The sequence below is a fragment of the Centruroides vittatus genome, unplaced genomic scaffold (genome assembly GCF_030686945.1).
Source record: "Centruroides vittatus isolate TY-2023 unplaced genomic scaffold, ASM3068694v2 contig_918, whole genome shotgun sequence".
NCBI lineage: Eukaryota > Metazoa > Arthropoda > Arachnida > Scorpiones > Buthidae > Centruroides > Centruroides vittatus.
The window spans coordinates 340374-361833 of NW_027122605.1; the positions used below are offsets into that span (position 1 = coordinate 340374).

Consider the following 21460-nt stretch of genomic DNA (forward strand, 5'->3'; position numbering starts at 1 on the left):
TAAATTAAAAAAAAATTATCCTTTGAACGTTTTTTCCTTTCTGTAATTAAATTGTTTATTGTGAGCGTGAAAACGCTAAACTTTACATTTTTATTAATTTAATCGTTTTTATATTCAAGTCATTTCTCTTTTTTCCCCTTCTTTTGTCAATCCTTAGTCGGATCCTTGGATATCAATTCATATCCTCCGTAGAAAGCTATGGCTTGCCATTAAAATATCAATTGATTTAATTTAGAATTTAAAATAAGACAATATAAATATGATAATTTTTGAATCGAAATCTCAAAAATATAAACAGAATGTTTATTTATTAAATAAATAAATAAAAATCATTCCATTGTACTTTTTCCGGGTAGGACGGGACTGAGTAAAAGTTAGTGTGTGGCAGCGTCATTAATCCTTTTTTTAGGCGTTTTGTATTAATGAAATTGCAAAATAACAATGTTTTTAATGGATGTTATGTAAGGATTTTGAAATTATAAAAGACTTTAAAGAGTACCCTATTGTAAATTTTTTAAATCAGTTTACAATATAACTCAAAGCTTTCACAAACTATTTTATACGAAAATTTTATTCTTATAAATTATTCTAATAGTATTAATTATTAACGAATCGATATTATTTTGTAAGAATTTAAAAAACTTTTAATGAATTTATTGAGAAAATATATTTTGCAGAAGCTTGTGAATTTTTATTTAGAAAATCATTAACCAATTTTTTTAATACTTAAAAAAACACACACACATTCTTGGGGAGGATAAAATGCGTGCATTTTTAAAGTAATGAAAACTTTAACAGATAAGTAATTTTAATGCTTTTATTTTAAAAATAAAGTTTAATTGTGCGATTTTAGGTCGTATTAAACAACTTTTTGTCATTTATTAGGGAACGTGGCCTTGCTATTTTGAAAAAGTTTTTTTCTGAATTTAAATACTGTATATTCGGAAAGATCTTAATTTATATTTAGAAGTTGAGTTACGTATCAGTTTCATATGTTTTGTATATACTGTCTGAATCCTAACCGCAGCGCTCCTAGTGAGCAAAAGTGGCTCTAGATAGAAAATTTGTTCTGCTTCCAAACCAGATTATCTATTAACTTAGAGATGGGCCATTCAGTTCTGGTTCTGAAACTGATTCGAGTGAGGAACCGTTAAGCTCAGCTACTCGGAGCAATTTGACTGGACGGTCTCTCGTGGGCTTTATATAGGATATAAAATGTTTTTGTTTTTTGGTCGATCTGCTCGGAATTTAAGGAAAGTATAGACTACCTGTAAACCTTTCCCCTCTCGATTTAATCCTTCCTTATTAACTCTTAAACCCTTTGTCTGATCCGTACCGTATTATTCGTGTTTATTCTCTGGGACTCCGGTGAAAATATACTTTCATGAAATCCAGACACCCCACTCCTCCCGATTTGATCTCTCCACACTGTGATAAACATAACAATTGTAAACTAAAATTTGTAATATGGTTTTCATTTTAACGTTTAGCCATTTGCCTTATGTCCAGCATTAACTCCACATTTCGAACTTTTTTCTAATATTTTTATTAGAATTTTTCAAAATATTTTTATTAGTAGCCAACAAATTATTTTTATTAGTAACCAACAAATAAGTTTACATTTTTAAAATGTCTTTGTAAATTTAAAATACTCTCAACTACTTTGATTATTCCTAAAAACCCGTGAAACATTTTCATTAGTTCAAGTTCAAATCCTGAGAAAAAATTCACCATTCTGTGGAAAATCGTATTCATAAAAGTACAGAACGAAGATAGTTAGTGATATTGATCCTTATTATTAGGAAAACTTATTATGAATATAAAAAGTTAAGAGTATATCGAGTGCTTCCACACTAAAATGTAAAAAAGTTCAAAATGTGGAGTTAATGGATTTGGCTTGTGGATGGCTGAAGTATAAAATAATTAATATGATTTTAAATTTTTTATAATTATTATTATTTTAACTCAGTTTGATTTCCATAAAGCATCTTAAAACTGGAAACATCAAAATTTATTTAGAATCATTTCCAGATTTAAATGAAGAAATGAACAATACTGAAACATTTGAAAAAGTCACACCAGAGCCAAGAAATTTTGCTGCATTTATTTATTGATTTATAGTATTTTTTCAAAGTTGTTATGCTAACTTGGCCTAGAAATTCACATAGATTTCATTTTTCGTGTCGTCATGTTCTAATGTTTCAGAAATTTCCCACTTTGTTACTTGCAACATTGTCCCTTTGCAGTATCAAGATGTCATGCTTCTGTTTTGAAAAAATAGTATAACATTAAGCATTTATGTATTGATAATTCTATTTTGTTCTTCCACGCTTGGTTATATTGAAGATTTGTTTGTTGAATTTTGTGTTTTCATTCATTTTTAAGTATGATAGACAGAATGGAAAAATGTGTCGTATTAAAGCACTTCAATTCTGCAGAATGAATATCTGCTTGAACAATGGCTGACTGCATCAAGTAATAATTTTATAGCATTCAGCAAACAGCAGCACTATCAGATAATCTAGATTTGGGTTTCGTTTGGCAAATCAGTTATGAGAGTGGTCCCAATTTGACCATTCAAGATGGATTCTGATTACCTAACTCAAGTCACTTAATAGAGGTCTAATGCATTGACCTGAACTCCCTACAAAAATGAGTTTGGATTAAATTTTAACTCTGATCCAGAATGATTCTTAACTGGTAGTATTAGAATGCATCTGGCAACAATTTTTATAATTGCTAAATTGATAATATCTTACTATAAGATGCCTTATTAAAGAAACAAGTAACAAGTAAAGTTAATGAAAATAAATTATTTCTTCTGAAACTCAAGTTTAGAATCAAAGCAATTGAGTTTTAGAATTTTAAATATTTTTTTATTTACTGTATTTTGAATTTAAATAAATTAAAACACATTGATTTAAAACTGAATACATTATAAATTTATTCCTGTCACAAAATAGGGACGGATAATAATATCTGAATAAGTAACAATTCTGTACACTGTAGAATTTATATTAAATAATGTAATAATGAATGTATCATTGTAATAATATGATATATGGTATGGTATGGTATATAATTCTTAAAGAACTTTGTTTTTATTAATAGAGACATGAAATTTTACTTAAAAATGTTTATATTTCTTTTGCACATTATTTATATACATACCAAAAAATTTATAAACATTAAAATTTTAATGATTGTAGAACCAACAAATGAAATTATCACAATATTGCAGACGTCTCTGCATAATAATTTCAATTGAGCTATTTTGTCGTCGTCTTTCAAAATCCCCTCGAAGATCCACCTTTTCTATGGTCGACGTTCGTATATACTTTTCCGTCGTCACCCTTCATTATACCTAAGACAACCGTGCCTTCTGAGGTCGGCTTAGTTTTATGATCGTACTTTTTCAAATTGTCAAGAAATATCTAGAAAAATTACATAAAATTGTCATATTTTAATATTAAAATTTTAGTAAAAAATTTATGAATTTCAAACCTGAGGAAAACCATCTTCATACTGAAGGTAATTAGGATAAAGTTGATGATGTAATCTAAGTGCATCTACACTTTTTTTAAGACCTTCTTTAAGCCATAATGTTCGCACCATCACCTAATTATACATAGATTAAATGGTTTGTTTAAAAATGTAGGAATAAATCCTTTTATGAGTGCAAAAATGGTTTTTATTTAAACTTAAAATATTAGACAAAAAAAAATTATTTATGGTGTAAAGTTCTAATGCAGTTGATAACATTAATTTACAAAATTGAAATTTTAAAACAATTTTTTAAAATATTTTTTAGTTTAAAACTATAGATATGTTTGTGTCAAAAGTCATGTTTGAAATGTATTTTGTAAAATTTTCATATTTAAATGTTTTGATTTCAGTCGTTTTAATTAAAGAACTTTGTATCTTGTTCCGTAAATTTTTTACCCTCCAAAAACAGACTTAAAATACAATCACAACTTGTCAAGTGCTTTCATATTATTTATATAAATAATGGTAGCATTCTCTGGTGGGTAACCTTTTCTTAAAATCAAATTTTTAGAATCTTTAACAGGATTATGTGATAATGTATACGATAACTTATAATTTGCTTGCTCTTTATTATCCTATAAAATATTATTCTTATGGCCAAAAAGTATATAAACTGTATTGCATTTACTTTTTGTAATAGAATGAATACACTGATCATCATCATGGTTCATGCAGTATAACAAGACACAGTAATTAGGTAGGAAATAAGTATGTTACTTTATTAATAAAAGAATATGGTTTCTGGTAACTGTATGTTGTACTGTATACAGTAAACAAATTTCACAACAATGGAAATACTGGTCCCATGAAATGTGAATAATAGCTCAGAGAAAAGGAATTTTAGTAGAGATCTTTTTTTGTAGATAAGAAATGAATTAGTAATCAGTTGGCCCAGTTTTAGTCTTAATATTTACTCCATTTGCAAAATTAGTTTCTGTACAAATAGGTGTAGTTTCAAAAAATCTCTATTAATGTTATGCTATAAGAACCCATTAGTAATTCTTAAGACAGTTACCTATTCTAGCATACTAAACTAAGCATGTTAAAAATATTTTATTGGGTTGTAAAACAACATTCAAAATTCTAGATCTTATGCATACTGTATATACATTATATTTGGTGGTCAAAAGTGCAAAGTAAATAATCATAGTGATTTTCTTTATGTAGTATAAAATTTTATTAGTTAAATTATTTATATATCATTTTTGTAGGTAGTAATTAGGCCCAGAATGTAAGGCTGGTGACAATTTTATAAAACCATTCATTGGGCAACCAATTGATTTTGAAGTATCAGCTTAAACAAGTGCTGTTGACTGTTTTTGATACCTATAAATATATTCAGTCACTGATTTAACTTATAGCCCTTGAAGATTTCATCATTGCATTTCTCATGAATTTCATTTCATTAGCATGATTAGATGATCTTGCTAATGTCAACATTTCTTAAATAATTCCCAGTGAGGTAAGGTGTTGTGGAAATTAAGTCAATATTTCTGTTCAAACTCCACTGGCAAATGGCTGGTCTAGTTAAGATTTTTTTACAGACATAATTAGGTGTGTTTTTGAACCATGGATGTTTTCATGTCTGTGAATCTATTAATTTTGTAGGACAAGTCAACTTCTGATTCAAATAATTTATAACACAGAGTAAACAAATTTGCAAGTTAAGTTTATCTATTTTATTTAAACATATTTTACTCAGTATGGGGTCTTGAACATGATACTGTAATTTTGTTTAAATTAAAAGGGAAATTTATCTTTGGATAGGGATAATTGAATAGCATCTAATTGTAAATAAAGAATGGAGAGAAGAGAAAATGGCTTATTTGAATTTTCAGTGAACTTCCTTCTAATAATTATTATCAAATAGATGTAGTGTATTTGCTATATTATTGTTGGATTTTAATTGTAAGCTACAGATTACATAGAAAACTTCCTACAATGAATCAGATGATGATAGGAATATACTCTTATTAATCAATTTTCATTATATTAATATGCTCAATCTCTAAATTAATATTCTTCAATGCATTCAACTGTTCATTTATAAATCAAAAATTAAGAACTAAACTTATTGATATATAAATTAAGGTTTAATTGTATTTAAAATTATTTACCTGAGCCATTGCAGTTGGGATTAAAGCGCCACCAGCACCACCAATTACCATTTTAACATTTTTAGTTTTGTCAACGAGGACAGATGGACTCATAGACGATATCGGTCGTTTTCCTGGTTTTAAAAAATTAGCAGGAGATGATGGTAAATCAAAGTAATTTGTCATATTTGGATATGAGAAATCACCCATGCTATTGTTCAATATAATTCCAGTAGAATTTGAACGTCTTTTTGAACCAAACCTACACACAATAAGAGAAATTTCTGAGACAAAGTATTTAATGTGTAAATCAGGTCTGGCCAACCCAAATTGTTTTGCGGGCCACTTTGACCACACGTAACATTATGGTGGGTCACAATTTAGGCAAACATGTTTTTTAAAAAGTAAAACAAATACAAAATGAATAAGATTTTATTGTTATACCAAGAGTTTGTACTCGTACTTGTGCAATATAACAAATTTTCAAATGACACATGCAAATTTTCATTTATTTAATTGTTTTGGGATACACATAACAGGAAACAAAAGTTTTAATAGATATATAATAGCTTAACAGACCACACAATTTAACATGACTGGCCACATGCAGCCCGTGGGTTGGCCAGGCCTGGTGTAAATGCTACTTCAGTAAAGAACAATTTTGTACTAGTTATGAATATCTTTTAATTGCATATAACAATATTTTATAATTTATATCTTAAGCATATCTTTTATAATACAAAAAACACAAAAAAATCTGAATAATTATAAGACACAAATTAAATCAAACTCCAGTAAGAAACAACAAATTAACTGGTAAATCTTACAAACCAAATTCCAATAAGAAATGTGTCTTGATTTATCTTTAACATTTAATAGTTATCAAAGGATTTATTATTATTGGGCTACATTTTGTCTAATTAAATATACAAATGCTAATAATTTGGACTAAAGATTAGAATTAAAGATGTCAACTTAATTGCTATTATTAAATTTAATACATTTAGTATATTCTGGAAGAAAAGAATGATCTAGAGTAGGACTCAAACCTGCAACTACTGCTTACCATGTAGATGCATTTCAAGTTATGCTACTCAGACCTTTGTCCAATCTTTGCTTCCAGACCAATTTATTTAAACAATAAAAACTGATGATGATATTTTTATGTATAAACCTTGATATGAACCTTTATTGAGCAATGGAAGAAAGTGCACTTCTCAAATGTATTAAAAAAATTGAAGTTAAAAAATCTCAAGCAACTTGTGAGTTTGATTTATAGAATCTTTTAGTGAAGACTTTATGACTTGGCAGCATTCTACCTGATAGCTCATTGCTAGGTTATTTGAAGACACAAGCCAACAAACTTTTTTCATATCAATGCAATTTTTAAATGTAATTTACAAACTAGAATATTTTATCGGTTTATACGTTTTGTTCATTTATTTTCTATTAAAAATGTGCATTTTCTCTTTGAAAATTCATTTTACTTTCCCAGCTGTTATACATAACAGAGGGTAGTATGATGATCAGTCAAAAAATTACCCCCAAGGTTTTACATTTTTGGACTTGAAACTTCAAGAAATGCAAAAAATTCAGAGGTTTTTCTGTGTGGGGACACAATTTTGTTCACCTTCTTTGAAGCTTAATAAACTCCTGTGCTTTTTTGTCATAATTTTATGAAACTTTGCAGGGAGGTTTGTTTATTAAGGGGATTTATACTATTAAATTTTGGTGGTTAAACATGGAGTGGGGAGATAAAGGGGATCATATCACCCCTCGAGTAGAATATGACAATGATGTAAATGCTGATAATGAGTAAAATCAATTTTTTATAAAACTCAAAATTACCCTACCATCAAAATTAAATTTTTTGCCATTTTATAATTAAAACTATAAAAATTTCTTTTTAATGAAATATCAGATCATAACAGATGACTTTCCTGGTAACATTTGGTAGTGCCAAAGCAACTCATTGCTGGATTTTTTGGAATTGCTGTCCATTAGAAACAAATTTAAAGATTTTTTTACATTTGGGAATATAAGATTATGAATAATTTGACATCCAAGCAATTTAATAATAATTTTTTGTTATAACTAACTTCCAATATCAAATTGTTTACTGCCACACACAACAATTCAATTATTTTCCAATGCCACTTCTCTGGTTTCTTATTGTTTATGTTATTGCCTGCATTCTCTTTTCATAGCTAATAAATTAATGTTATAAAGTAATAATAATAAGGTCATTAAATTAATTTAAGGTTTATTATTCCAGTTTTAAAAATATTGTGCATTTTCTATTCCTTAAAATAAATTTTTTAATGTAAAAATTACATTGATTTGAAAAACTTTACTCCCAGAAATGTGAACCAGCAATCTCGCAGTTACCAGTCAGGCATTCTGCTGCTAAACCATGGAACCTTCACTGAAAGCAAACTGTGGAGTGTTGAGTTTTGAGCACAATGAAACAGTCAACACTAAGAACAAAGAAAACATTTAATTATACAAAACTTAGGTAAACAGCCAGCAAGGGAGCATTGGTGATATTCACAATACATATAACTAGTGGTGTCCAGTCCAACTTCTCGCCTTTGTAGAGATAATGTTTTAGAAATTTCAAACCTGGTCTATCCTTTCCTTTCTTACTTGGTCTCTCCTCCTCAAACAGATCCTTTCTTCACCTCACACACAGGAAAAAGATATCCCATGCTCCTTTACATCACCTGTAGCGCCCCCTTGTGTTACATTTAAATGCACAATTTAGAAAAACAAAAATATAGAGAAATATTATAACTAACAATTATTTACACAGACAGCACATTAATAATAAACATACTAAAATTATTATTATTCATAAGAGAAACATCACATGTAAACATTCACAAAATAAATACATCATGGTGGTTACTGCCACAAAACTCATAAGTCATTTAGGACTTTTTAACTTTGCACTTCTCAAATATTTTCAAGAAAATCCCTTTCTCCATTTGCTCAATGAAGGTTGATACCAAGGTTTATCCACACATGATCAAAAACTGATCTTTCATGATCTCCCCATACATTCATCACCACACCAAATTACTTCCATACCAAAGTAAAGCCATGAAGGCATAGTTTATTGTTTAAACATATTTTACTCGGTAGTATTCAAAATAATAGTCTTAGTTCTTGAATATTAACATAAAAACTATTATTTGGTTTTTATTAAATTAAGCAAACTTACAGTGTATGTGCCCATTGAGTCCCCTTAGCTAAACAGAGATTTTTTAAAATTTATATTATCTCACTTCAGAATTGACCATTTTTGTTTCTTATCAAAGACAGTCATAAACTGTGATAGGTGTAAGTTATATTATAACCTAGATTTAAAGTAACATTTAAAATTTCAACTTTTCAAAAAACTCAAAAAAACCAATTTAAAAGCATCCACTTTATGTGCTTTGATAAGTAGATATATGCTTATCTAACAAACAAACTCCAGGAGATGGTGATCTTGGCAGCAGATTACAGTAATGAGTAAGTGCCATATTGCCATGTCCTAAGGGTCAGTCAACTTATAAACACCTTTTAAACTTTGAGTGGCTATTTTCTAAGAAGCAATTTTACAACCAATTATCAAAATTTCTACCTTATGTATTACAGAGAGAGGTATTGTTTCTGTGGATTATTATTGGCTACAGGCATCTGACAAAACACTTATTGAGTTAAATGGTGTCAGTCATTGTAAACAAAATCCAATCAGAGCTTAAATCATCTCCAACTTATTTAGTAAACAGCAAATTAATTTTTTTTGAGAGCTCTGCATATATATGTGTGTGTGTGTTTATGTGTAATCTGCCTTAACATGCATGTGCGTACACACTTTCAGGAGATTCAACAGAAAACTGGACAAGTGCCATTAAAATTTAGGAGGTCAAGCAATATCATAGTAGTTTTGGGTGTGACCAGCACCGGATAAAGGGGCGGGCAAGCCGGGCGACTGCCCGGGGCACCGATATAAAAAAATATTTTTTTACATTAATTATTTTTTTAGATTTTATAAATTAAAATTGATCATTTTTCATGAGACATCGATTTTTTTAGCAAGCAATAAATTGTTTTTTCTTTAATAATACCAAATAAAGGTCACACAGCTAATTATTTTATTATTGTCAACAGATATAAATAATATTCAAATTATTCAAAGAAAACTATTTGTATAGTCAGAATTCATAACAACTAAAAAAAAAAAAATTAATAGACAAAAACAAAAATTTCCTAATTAAAATAATGAAACCTAAGAATTTTTATGGCTTTTATCACACAACATTGATGCAGACAAATGCTTTTTAATCTCTAAAAAGTTTATTTTTATTTATTTTGAAAAGATAATTTGTAATCAGTATCACGTATCGCAACAATCTACTCAAAAAATGGACGAGATCAAATTTATAAATTACAAATATCAACAAAATTATGAATAGTCAAAGTGATACTGGCGCCTGTCATACGCCTTAATGGTTAAATAACTTTGTCTTTCTGTAAATGTTGCATTAACAACACTTGCTGTGCTTTAAAGAACTGTGTAAAAAAGTTATTTATTTATTGTGTAATTTTGAGTTTTTGCCTTTTTTTACTTTTTTTTAATTTGCAGTAAATTTGTATATTCTTGTATGAAAGGGCGCCAAATTTTGTTTTGCCCGGGGCGCTCAAAACCCTAGAACCGGCCCTGGGTGTGACTCATGGAGTTTCACGTCTCAAGTGTATGAGTAGAATAGCCATAGTTCTGTGGAAGATTTTCTATAGCTGGGACTGCAGTGGATGCCATGAGAACTCTTCCATAGAACCACAGCTGTCAAAAATCAGACAACACATTATCGTGCACTATTGGAGAAGTGCTACCATTTTCTTGGTCTGTTGTCTTACTTTATTGCTTGTCAACAAATGTTGACAGTTGCAGATATTATTATCTCAACATTATTATGATATATGTTCAAAGAAAACTCTAGGAATAAGGGTAGATCAAATGAAAACACAACAATAGTCATTATTTATTTTCAAATGTAATCACCAAAATTACACAAGCACTTGTCCCACTGTTGCACCAAGCGGTGAATACCTCGTTCGTTTGAACGAGATATTCATTGCTTGGTGAAAGAGTTTGGCTGAGATTGTTTGAAACTGGTTTCAATGTCCATGACTTTGTGTCCAATTGAAAACGTTGACCCCACAAAGCTTTTTTTAGCAGACCAAAGATGTAAAAGTCACATGGTGAAAGGTCTGGGCTGTATGGTGGGTGTTTCAACACACTCCACCAAAACTGCAAGCATGCTCAGTGTGCGAGTGGCCATATGTGGCCACACATTGTCGTGGAGCAAAAGCACTCCATATTTCTGGCTGCTTGGCTTTGATTGCTGCACGCAAAACGTTCCAGGGTACCACGTTGCTCTTCTTTAGTCACAAACATGATGCAGACTGATTGCCTGCCAGACCACCAGCTCATACCATGTGGTCGCGTGCGCTTACCAAGGATGAGTCCATTCCTCAATAGGGTTTCTCCTCTTTCACCTCCCACTCTACATCTACACCCAGTTTTGTTACTCACATACACATTCACTGAATTATGACTACTGTTCTGTTTTAATTTGATCCACCCATATATCTTGTAGAATAACATCTAATTGTAATAAGCCATTTTCTCTTGCCTGCTATTTCAATAGATAATAATTAAAAGTCATTTATTAACAATTCTTTTTCTATTTTTATTTTTGTTAGTCCTTCCTTAAGTAATATTAGCTTTTTGAATATGAAACCTGTGATTGTATATTTATTATATTTGCAAAATGCACAAATATGTAGCTTTTGAAAAAGAGTTTTTCACTATTATAAACATACTTTGTATTCAATTTTAAAATGAATGAAAATAAAACTTTAAGATTAGATTTCTGTTATATTTTAAATTTCAAATAAATCTGAATTTTGTTTGTAAGATAGATACAAGAAAATTTAGAATTCAAATTTTCCAAAACTTACTGCGTATTTATGCTACTTGTTACAGATACAGCATCACCATTTGCAAAGACTGAAACATGTGCAGTTCCATGGTCTTCCACTTGATATATCACTGGTCCATAATGTTCGGGTGGAAATGTTTTAGTGTCTGATATATTTGCTCTTATGCTATCACCATATTCAGGAGAAATAAGCTTAGATATCAACTAAAAAAATATAATTTTGTTAAAATATGACAGTTTATTAATAATTTTAATTTTAAAAATTATTTATTTATGTAAATATAAAAAACTTAGTCAAACCTCATTCTAAAATATTTTATTGATTTTTCCATTATTTAATTTTAAAAATAGTAACACATTTAAACATTTAGTAAAATTTCATTTCACTTAAAAAACATTTATAATTATTTATGAAGATACTGAAACATCAGATGTACAGTACATTCTTTTTTTTTTTTGCTAATAATAATAAAAGCTTAAAAGAAACTAACTCAAAGATTATAATTGAAATTATTTTATTATTATTATTATTATTATTGATAAAAAATACTTATTAATCTATAAAATAAAATTGAATACTAGCTAATTAAAAACTGTTTACACTAAGTGTAAATCATCATCATCATGGGAGGGAAGTTTGAAAATGGTTCTAAAACTATAAATGGAATTGAGCATTGTTGCTGAAGTGCTTTAAACAATATGTTGAGTTTTTTTTATTCTGATGGCTGTGTAAATTGGGATAAATATCACTTTAGGACACCTATCTTGACCTATCTAAAGTGAGATTGCCAGTGGCCATCAAGATAAAGTTTAATTTATGTAAAAAATTATGCAGTTTTACAGGGAATGGCCAGAAAGAGAAATTTTCCTATATTTCAAAATTAAATTCTCATTTTTTGTCCCAAAAACTTGATATAATAATAGTAAATTGAACTAAGATTTGAAAACACATTTATTAGAATACATTAAAAGAAAATGACAGAAATTAATATTTAACAGCAGCACTAAAATACTTTTAAACAGTTAATAAATTAATTGTTAATATTGTTTGACAATAATTATTTCTCTTCCAAATATTATGTTACTGGAATATAATATAAATTTGGTATTAAACTGGGTTGTTTGTAATGGAAAAGCACACATTTAGTAATTCAGGTATGTAGCAGCACAAGAGGAAGACACTTTACTGAAGAATTTCCTATTTAATATTTTATGGAGAAAGATCTCCCCACAAATGTTAATTGTTATTTTAATATAGCAAACTTCACCCTCATTCATTATAAGGATAAAACAATTGTTGATCATAATTAACATAGTTAAGATTTTTTTCAGATTTCTGGAATATATAGGAGTTAATTGCAAAATAAAAAAAATCTATTTGGCATATAGAAATCCAAAAAATTTAATAATAATAAAAATTTCTTACTTTATTAGTCTCTTCGTCATCTCCAAATTTTGTTCGTTCAGCATAAGCATATTTAAAAGCTTCTGCCATGCGATGATAAGTTAATACTGATGAAGAAACATCTTTCATGCTCTCAGCAGTAAGATTATATCCTCTTAATATATTTAATATCAAACCCAAAATTGCTCCACCTCCTGGTGTAGGAACTGTGTAAAGAATATCTTGATTTAACGGAATTGCAATGGCATCTTTTAAAAGTGGCTTATAGTCCTTCATATCTTGTAATGTGATTTTACCACCTACAATTCAAAGCAAAAATATAATCCTTTCTTAGATATAAAATGTTTTCTATATAAAGTTTATAAAAGCCTACCGAAGTTTCTAATATCGTTGACTAAAGATGCTGCTAATTCCCCAGTATATAATTCATCACCAGAAGTATTGGCTATTTTACTTAATGTTTCAGCTAAAACAGGTCGCTTAATCATTTCACCCTCTTTAAATAGATCCTCAGTTTCCTTGTTATAAAATAATTCCCTGAAATAATTTATGGATTATTCAAAATGTTTTAATACCAAACAGTTTTTCTAATAAAAAGAATAATTATTAAATTAGATTTTATTATAAAAAGTTTATTTAATTATATAACATTTTAAATGTTAACAATTGAGGGACTTTATGGAAAAACAGCATTTCACATTAGGAAGTTTTCAAGAAAAAGAAGGATTTGTTTCAATTCACAAGCATTTTAATATGCAACATGTTATTAATGTAGGTGTACAACCTGTGGGACATGCAACTGTACTGTAAAAATTTCTTAGAAACAGATTGATGATGCACAAATCCAAATTTGTTAATAACTTGTATCCCTCAAAACATCGTTTTTTCCATTAAGTCTCTCAGTTATTAGCATTATTAGACTTTCTTGACTAAAAGTTGTGTTTGTGCAGAATTACTGTTAAAGTAATCAGATAAGTGATTGATTCACATTATCCTTTTTGGTTAATAAAATTTTTTATTATAGTATGAAGAATGTCAGAAAAATAAGACTAAGAAATTAATATTGACAAAAAAAATCAACATTGCCAACTAAGAATAAGAAAGTAAAGATAGGGCAAGGAATGAAACTAAAGAAGTAAGATTAAATATATGCTTTTATTTTGTCATTTGTATAAAGATATACGAATGACAAAATTAAATTTACTAATTGATTATAATAGTCATTGTTTATTTTGAATAGATATAAAATAAATACCTTTAAAACATGAAAGTAAGGCCCTACCATATGTGACCCCCAAGGAAAAAAGTGTGTAATAGGTGTGGCTGTCAGCCATATTTTAGTTATATATATATATAGTTCATAAGTTCTGTATTTTGTTTCTATTTTCTTCTCTCATTCCTACTTTTGTACGTCCTTCCCATTGTCTCAAAGCAACTCATACATGAACCGTTACCACTCGAGGGGGAGGGTTGCCCTTTCCAAGAACCAAGTGTCGAACAAAGGAGGAGATTAAGACTTCCCCGAAATTGGGGATATGGACAAAGAAAGTATAGGCCCAAGGCAGTGTAGGAAAAAGAAAGGAGACACTTTTCTGGCTGGACATCAGAGGATACAGACGTAGTAAATAGTGCTCCAGACTGAGAAAGAAAGGGGACTACGAATTGAGAGAGAACCTACCGAGACCAGAGAGGAAAGGAGGCTACGAAGATCTCTAAGGCATCGAGAGAGCCGAAGAATCTAGGCATAGAGCTACTGGACGAGTAGAGCGAAACTACTACGATTTGTGTGAGCGTAAAAATCATCAAGGACGTTAACTACACGACTTTGGCCCGGGTACTTCCTATCTGCCTTTTCTCTACTTTTCTTAGAACTAACAAGGAAAAGGAATGGATAGACTAAGATAGTTATAAGGTTAGTTGTAAATTAGTTATTAAGCCCCTCCTTTTTATGATACTGCAAATAATAAAAACAATACTTAAAAAAATTTTGGAAACTTTCTTGCTTTTCCCACTAAATCTAAAATTTTAAGTTTTCCTCTAAAGCACCTTTAGACTCTTTATAGCTTTTCTTTGGATTATCAGAGTTACTAGCATAATTACCCTTGTGTTTGGGAGCCATGTTTGCAAAGTATTTGGCATATATGAAACCAAGAGAAATACTGATATCACATGAACACAACATTGTCTGGAGTTCTTGCTTATAAAAAGACTGATGAGTGAGGCGTATTTGATTATTAAGTAATGCTAAGTATTTAACTAAAAAGATGCTAGGCAATCATACTTGGCATAATTTTCATAATAGAGTTCATTTTTACCATTTCATTTTTTTGTTTAAGTTTATGGTACATTCTACAGATTCTATTTGATAGAGTTTGATGCAGAAGTAAAGCCTAACATGATAAAACATATAATAAACAATATAGATAAGGATATCCAATTTAAAATAGAGGAAGAAAACGTGGCCGATAATAGTATACGATACTTAGACGTCATGATAACAAGAAACGAAAACGAATTAGATTTTGAACCTTTTAAAAAACCATGTTCAATCAACACCACAATAAAATATACTTCAAATATACCATTGTATATAAAACAAAACATCTTTAACATGGAATACCGAAAAATACAGAATAGAACTAGTAAAGAAACTAATAAACCCAAACACATCATCGAATTGAAGAAAAAGTTTGCTTTAGACGGGTACCCAACCAGACTGATTCATAAATGGGAAAATAAAATTACTAATAACCAAACAAAAATAAAAGATAAAAAAACCGAATCGAAACCAAAATATACCAGCTTCCCATACATTAGGAACCTTTATGAAGAAATCGACATAGATATGAGGAAAAATAATATAAAACTTGCCCCAAAATACGTAAACCTGTTATCTAGACTTAAAGCGAAACAAAGAAAAAAGAAACAGACGATAAAAAAAGAAGTTATGAAAAACATAGTTTACAAGATACCATGCACTTGCAAAAATACCAACTTCTATATAGGAGAAACAAAACGAAAACTCAAAATAAGAGTGAAAGAACATATAGCCGATTTAAAGTACAACAGACTAAACTCAGTATTCCATGACCATTGTGTGTTAAATAACTGTAAAATCGATGATACTAAAACAAGCATTTTACATAGAGAAAAGAAGACATACAACAGAAAATTCAAAGAAAGTGTAGAAATCATTAAAAATAAAAATAAGACCTGCATAAATACTAATCTAAGCATAAAAATCAATGAAAACTGGATTAAATTACTATAAAATATACTATAAAATAAAAAACTGTTTTACGATCTGTTACGTCATTTGCATAGCGACAAATATTAAAAATACTAAAAGCGGGAAAAAATAGCAATGGCCACGTGCTATGTTCTAAAAAAATCACCGCTAAACCCCCCGAATAATTTTATCGGAAAAGAAACCTATTAAAAAAAAAAGGAACATTCCCCTGCTAATGCTCGACCAGACATATGCAAATTAAAAATAGATCGTGCTCCGCAGTTGAGGTGGAGGAGTACGAGCTCAGTGTTAGACAACACACCGGAAGACGAATCTCAGGTATGGTTTCACGAATATGATTTGTGAAAGAATAACCCCGTATACTTCTACAGACTGATACTAAACCTTCCTTTTTTATGGAATTTTTATCAAGATTCGTACCCTTGGACTATTACATCCGTCTAAACTACCGAATGAGGTACGGACCAGCTTTTAACGGTATACAAGCTCTTACCAGGATTTAGAAGTTGGCTGAAGAGGGGCATCGGCCCGAAACGCGTTATGTAATAAAAAAGCGTTCCAACCGAATAAAAAGGATGAAAAATTCGCCCAGTGTTTAAGTTTACGTCACTACATTGTGTCTTCGAAAGAAAAAAAAAAAAGGAAGAGTTTTACTAAATAGACTCCATCCTGATTACAGGCCTAGGAGTGCTATTTCCCCTTTGAAAAAGTGAGAAAAGTGAGTTGAAATACAGAAAAAGTGAATAAAAAGTGAGTGCAATAGTGACAAAACAAAGTGAAAACACAGAAGGAAAACTCAGCAAAACAGCAGTAAAAATTGTTATTTCTTTTTATTCTGTTATGGTTAAACACATTTTAAAAATTTCTGTATATACTGTAATATAGTAGCCACTCGTTATATCGCGTTTTTTTGGTCCCCTAAATTTTAAAAGCATTTGAGTCAATTAATTTTAAATTACCAATTACCACTGAATTTCTATTTGCAACGAAATACGAGAAAGAGCTAAATATGCAGAACAGGTGGATAGATCGATTGTCATTTGTTTCCTTTTGATATAAAAGTTGTTTATTTATTAGTTTTAAGTACAGTCTCCTCATTTACAAGTTTCTGTGAATTCGAAATTTCATACATTTATGTGAATTAACGGTATTGCGTCAATTCACATAAAGGTGTGAAATTTCGAATTCACCGCATAACGTGTAAGGAAAAGATCTCTCTAATTCTGAACGAAAACTTCTAAAATTTTTATACAGTAGTAACTTCATTTTGCTTTTTAGAGAATTTTTACTCTGTAATTTTATAAGTTTTGATGTTCTATTATATATTCAATATTCATTTTTTTTAAATTTTCAATTACAGCATTTATAATTTTTATTGAAAAATATAAACTACACGAATTTCTAATAAGCGATTTATATAGTACTGTATAATAAAATCGCAATTGATGTTTTGTTTTTATATCGACAGTATTTGTCTTTCAATGTCATTGTTAAAGAAACAATGCTAAATGGGCGTTCATGGTTTCGATGTTTACGTAAACGTCAATTAATTCGATATAACCTACGAATAAAATTCAGGATTGAAAAACTAAGCTTATTTTATATCAGAAACACTTGCTGATGAAAGAACAGAGATTCCATAGCATGTATAATCTGTTTAGTAAAAGCCCAGAATTTTTATTACTCGGTTATATCGCGTTTTTTTTTTCTGTTTCCCGATAACCAGTGGCTTCTGTATTTCCAGTAAACCATGAATACTTGAAATGTCTTTGGCTTCTGTAAATAATCAGTCATGAAAGATGATGTTCTTTTATTAAGATTATTCTGCATGTTATCAACTTCCTTCTATTTCGCTTCCTCTTGCTTTTGAACACTTAACACTAATAAGCATCACACGTGCTGCTTGTACTTCATTCATGTTCTTGCTGTTAATAGCCTTCTCCAGTTTTTTTGTTTGCTGCTTCTAACAAAACTTAGACTGTCGCATGTATTTCATTTTCTTCTACATTTTTCTGGTTTAAACTCAGTTGCCGTTCCATAATCTTCATGTTACGAACAGCTTTCTTTTGTTGTTCTTCAAAACATTTCTGTGCTCTTTTTTCCGTTTCTCTTATTCTTTTAACTTCTTTTCATTTTCCAATCGTTCTTGATAATTTCTATGCACCGAGGAAGCTAATTTCAGTCGTCCTTTGCAATAGGTACAAGGTGTGGGCTTTGGTCATACATGTTTAGTCCCTCCTTAACAATCAAAAGTGAATTAAGCATTCTTTCCAACACTGATGCTCTATCAGGAGAAAGTGCCCGGCATAAAATTGATCCTCTCATTCATGGGAACGGGATTTTCGATGCTGATTTCACTAATTTGGCTATTCTCGGATATTTATCATTATCAGAAACTGTTTATTTTTTAATGCTTCGAGATGTGTAAATATTGATTTCCAAATAAAATAATAAATCTGAAATAAATATACTCCAAATAATATAAGTAAAATAATATTTTATTAATGATTTCATAAATAACAAAAAACTTTTTCCTGCAGATGAATAAAAACCAACATCGTTGCAAAGTTGTTAACCTTTGGGAAGCCTGTGAAAATCTTTCTCACAAGCAATTACGTGTTGTACTTTTTACAACACTTCGAATATTTTAATTTATTTGGTAAATTTTATATGTAAATATGAATTTACATTTTCGTTTACTTTTTTAGTCTCTCAATTAATGCACAATTATAATCGGCATAAGAGAAGATTAAAAAATGGATATTTCACAAGCAAAGTAATCACACATTTTATGAAAATAACACTTACTATATGGAATAATTATACTTGTAGTCAATTTAAACATACATTTATGGGAAGATGTAGATGTGATTTAACGTTAACAATATGCTATGAAATCATTAAAGTAATTTTATTAAACTCAAGTTTATGAAATTATTTAAAGATAAATCAAGTAAAAAAATATTTTTGTAAACGACAACTCCATAACCCGATTGTTAATTAAAACCAAATAATCTGCCAAATTATTGGGCTATAACCAGGATAACTAAATGGTCAGAAACGAAATCTTTTTTAGTGGTAGGAGGTTACGCTACTATCTCGTGTTAATTTTAATAATTATATATTTTGAATTTAAAAGCGGCAGCAGTGTTGTCAGCTTGAGAGATTAATCCCTCTGCGTAATGTGCTTTCCCCTGCAAAAGGACTTTAGTGATTTTCTTAGAAAACAGCCAAAACTGCAGGGATGCTTAGAATACTTATTTTTAAACTCTGTAGAAGGAAATGCAATTCGGATAAGGTAGATTTTGGCGAATAATGAAAATATGGCATGAGTACATAACTTTACTCAACACTGGCTTCTGAATTTGTAATGAGAGGGATTTTTTAAGTGCATAAAAGATTTTTTTAAATACGTTAAATAAATTTTTGTTTTCTATAACCTAACGACACTGAGCGGGCAGTTGCAATTTTGAGTCTGCTCAGGGCCGCGTATTTTCTTCTAAAAAATTCTATTCTGATAGTCCGATAATTCGGCAATTCGTTTGGCTTTAAAATTATTTTTGGTTTGCCCCACATCTTAATTAAGCACGTGAAAATGACCAAAAAAGTGAGAAAAGTGAGGATACTTCAGAAAAGTGAGTACAAGTGAGAAAAGTGAGCGACTCCGAGGCCTGTGATTATAAAAACCCTACATAAATCACAAAAAAATATTAAATTTTTATAGAAATATTTTTTATACATTAAGTCAGACCAATTGTAGAAAACACAAATGAAGAATGTTAACAGGAATATTCATTTGCAGGAATATTGCATAACTAATGTCAACTAAAAGGAAGGATAACTTTATAATATATAGAAAGAAATAAATAGATAAAAATATGAAAACCTCATTGCAGTTATGAACAAATTATCATATATAATTGTTACAATTATTAAAGATTATCTAAATTACAATTTAGATAACCTTAGGTTTTTTATATAATTGAATACTTGAGAAATGTAACTGATAATTACAAGCTAATATGCTAGGACTGCAAATTCAAGTCCCGTATAAGGCCATTTCTTTTCAGATTTTTATTCTCTTTATTTATTTAAAATTAATTCATAATATCAATTCTTCTGTTGCCACAAAAAAATTTCAAATTCTACATTAAAATTTTTATAAGAAAATCTGGCATAAATTGAAACTGAGACAATGAATAATTATAACTGATTTGCATCATTTATATAGTCTGCATAATTCAAGCTTCATTATAAAAAAAATTTAAATTTCTTGGAAACATACCAAATAAGTAATACGTATGGATTTTGTAATTTTCTTCATGTTGATGCTTATTCCAATGTGAGATCTGTATCCAGGCAAACTATATCATATCATTACAGATCTTGATATTTTGTGACATGATTAAAGTACAGTACAGTCAAACCCGTCTGTAACAGAACCTGTATATAGTGAAAAACCTATCATTAATGGAAAATTTCTTTAGTCCCTTGAATTTTTTGCAAAAATTAATGTAAATTAACCTGTATATAACAGAACCTGTCTAATGTGGAAACAAAAACATCAGTATCTTTATCCAATTTAATACAAATTTAACAAGAAGTTCACAAGCCTAGCATGTATAAATCATTTAAAAGTCAAAAATACACATATTTTGTTGTTCTGTATTGCATATGATTACTGTATTAATTAAAAGTAATTTTATTGGGATTTGAATGGAAAGTTTTTGTATATTTTTATTAACAGCTGTTTTTACTTTCAGGAAATTTTGAACTAAAGGATACAAAATGTACGGGACCTCAAAAGCTGTTGAAGGAAATTGCAGGAAGAAATTTGTTAAAGATTGACAAATAACAACTTGTGAATTTGCAACAAATCTTAGTGTGTCACAGACATATATTGTTGAAACACTTCATTCACTTGAACTGTTTGTAAAACATACTGATGATTGTGTTCTGCATGCAGTTTTTTTCCCCACTTATGAAAAAACAAACCAAAATGAGTATAATTTTGTCTGAAAAAGGTAGACAGCTGTAAGGTTTTATTTTATTTTTATCTTAGAGAACTTTTTATGGATTAATTTTTTCATTTAAGTTAAAATAAAAATATTTGTTATTAACTGAAAATTTGTTCTAGTGGGTGGTGATTGTTCGGTTAACGTGATTTTGA

At 29.3% G+C, this 21460-nt stretch overlaps 1 protein-coding gene across 3 annotated transcripts in view; it reads right to left on the bottom strand.

Annotated features, from left to right (window-relative positions):
• Nucleotides 1-3121: 3121 nt before the first annotated feature.
• Nucleotides 3122-21460, bottom strand: part of LOC136984426 (scoloptoxin SSD14-like) — a 54618-nt gene continuing 36279 nt past the window's right edge. For all 3 annotated transcript variants that reach the window (XM_067281396.1, XM_067281397.1, XM_067281398.1), the window contains exons 6-11: nt 13414-13577; nt 13062-13339; nt 11655-11839; nt 5664-5904; nt 3505-3618; nt 3122-3434 (exon numbers count right to left, since the gene is read on the bottom strand). In XM_067281396.1, the coding sequence (XP_067137497.1) occupies nt 3288-3434; nt 3505-3618; nt 5664-5904; nt 11655-11839; nt 13062-13339; nt 13414-13577 (1129 nt within the window). In that variant the 3' untranslated portion in view covers nt 3122-3287. The remainder of the gene's footprint in view (nt 3435-3504; nt 3619-5663; nt 5905-11654; nt 11840-13061; nt 13340-13413; nt 13578-21460) is intronic.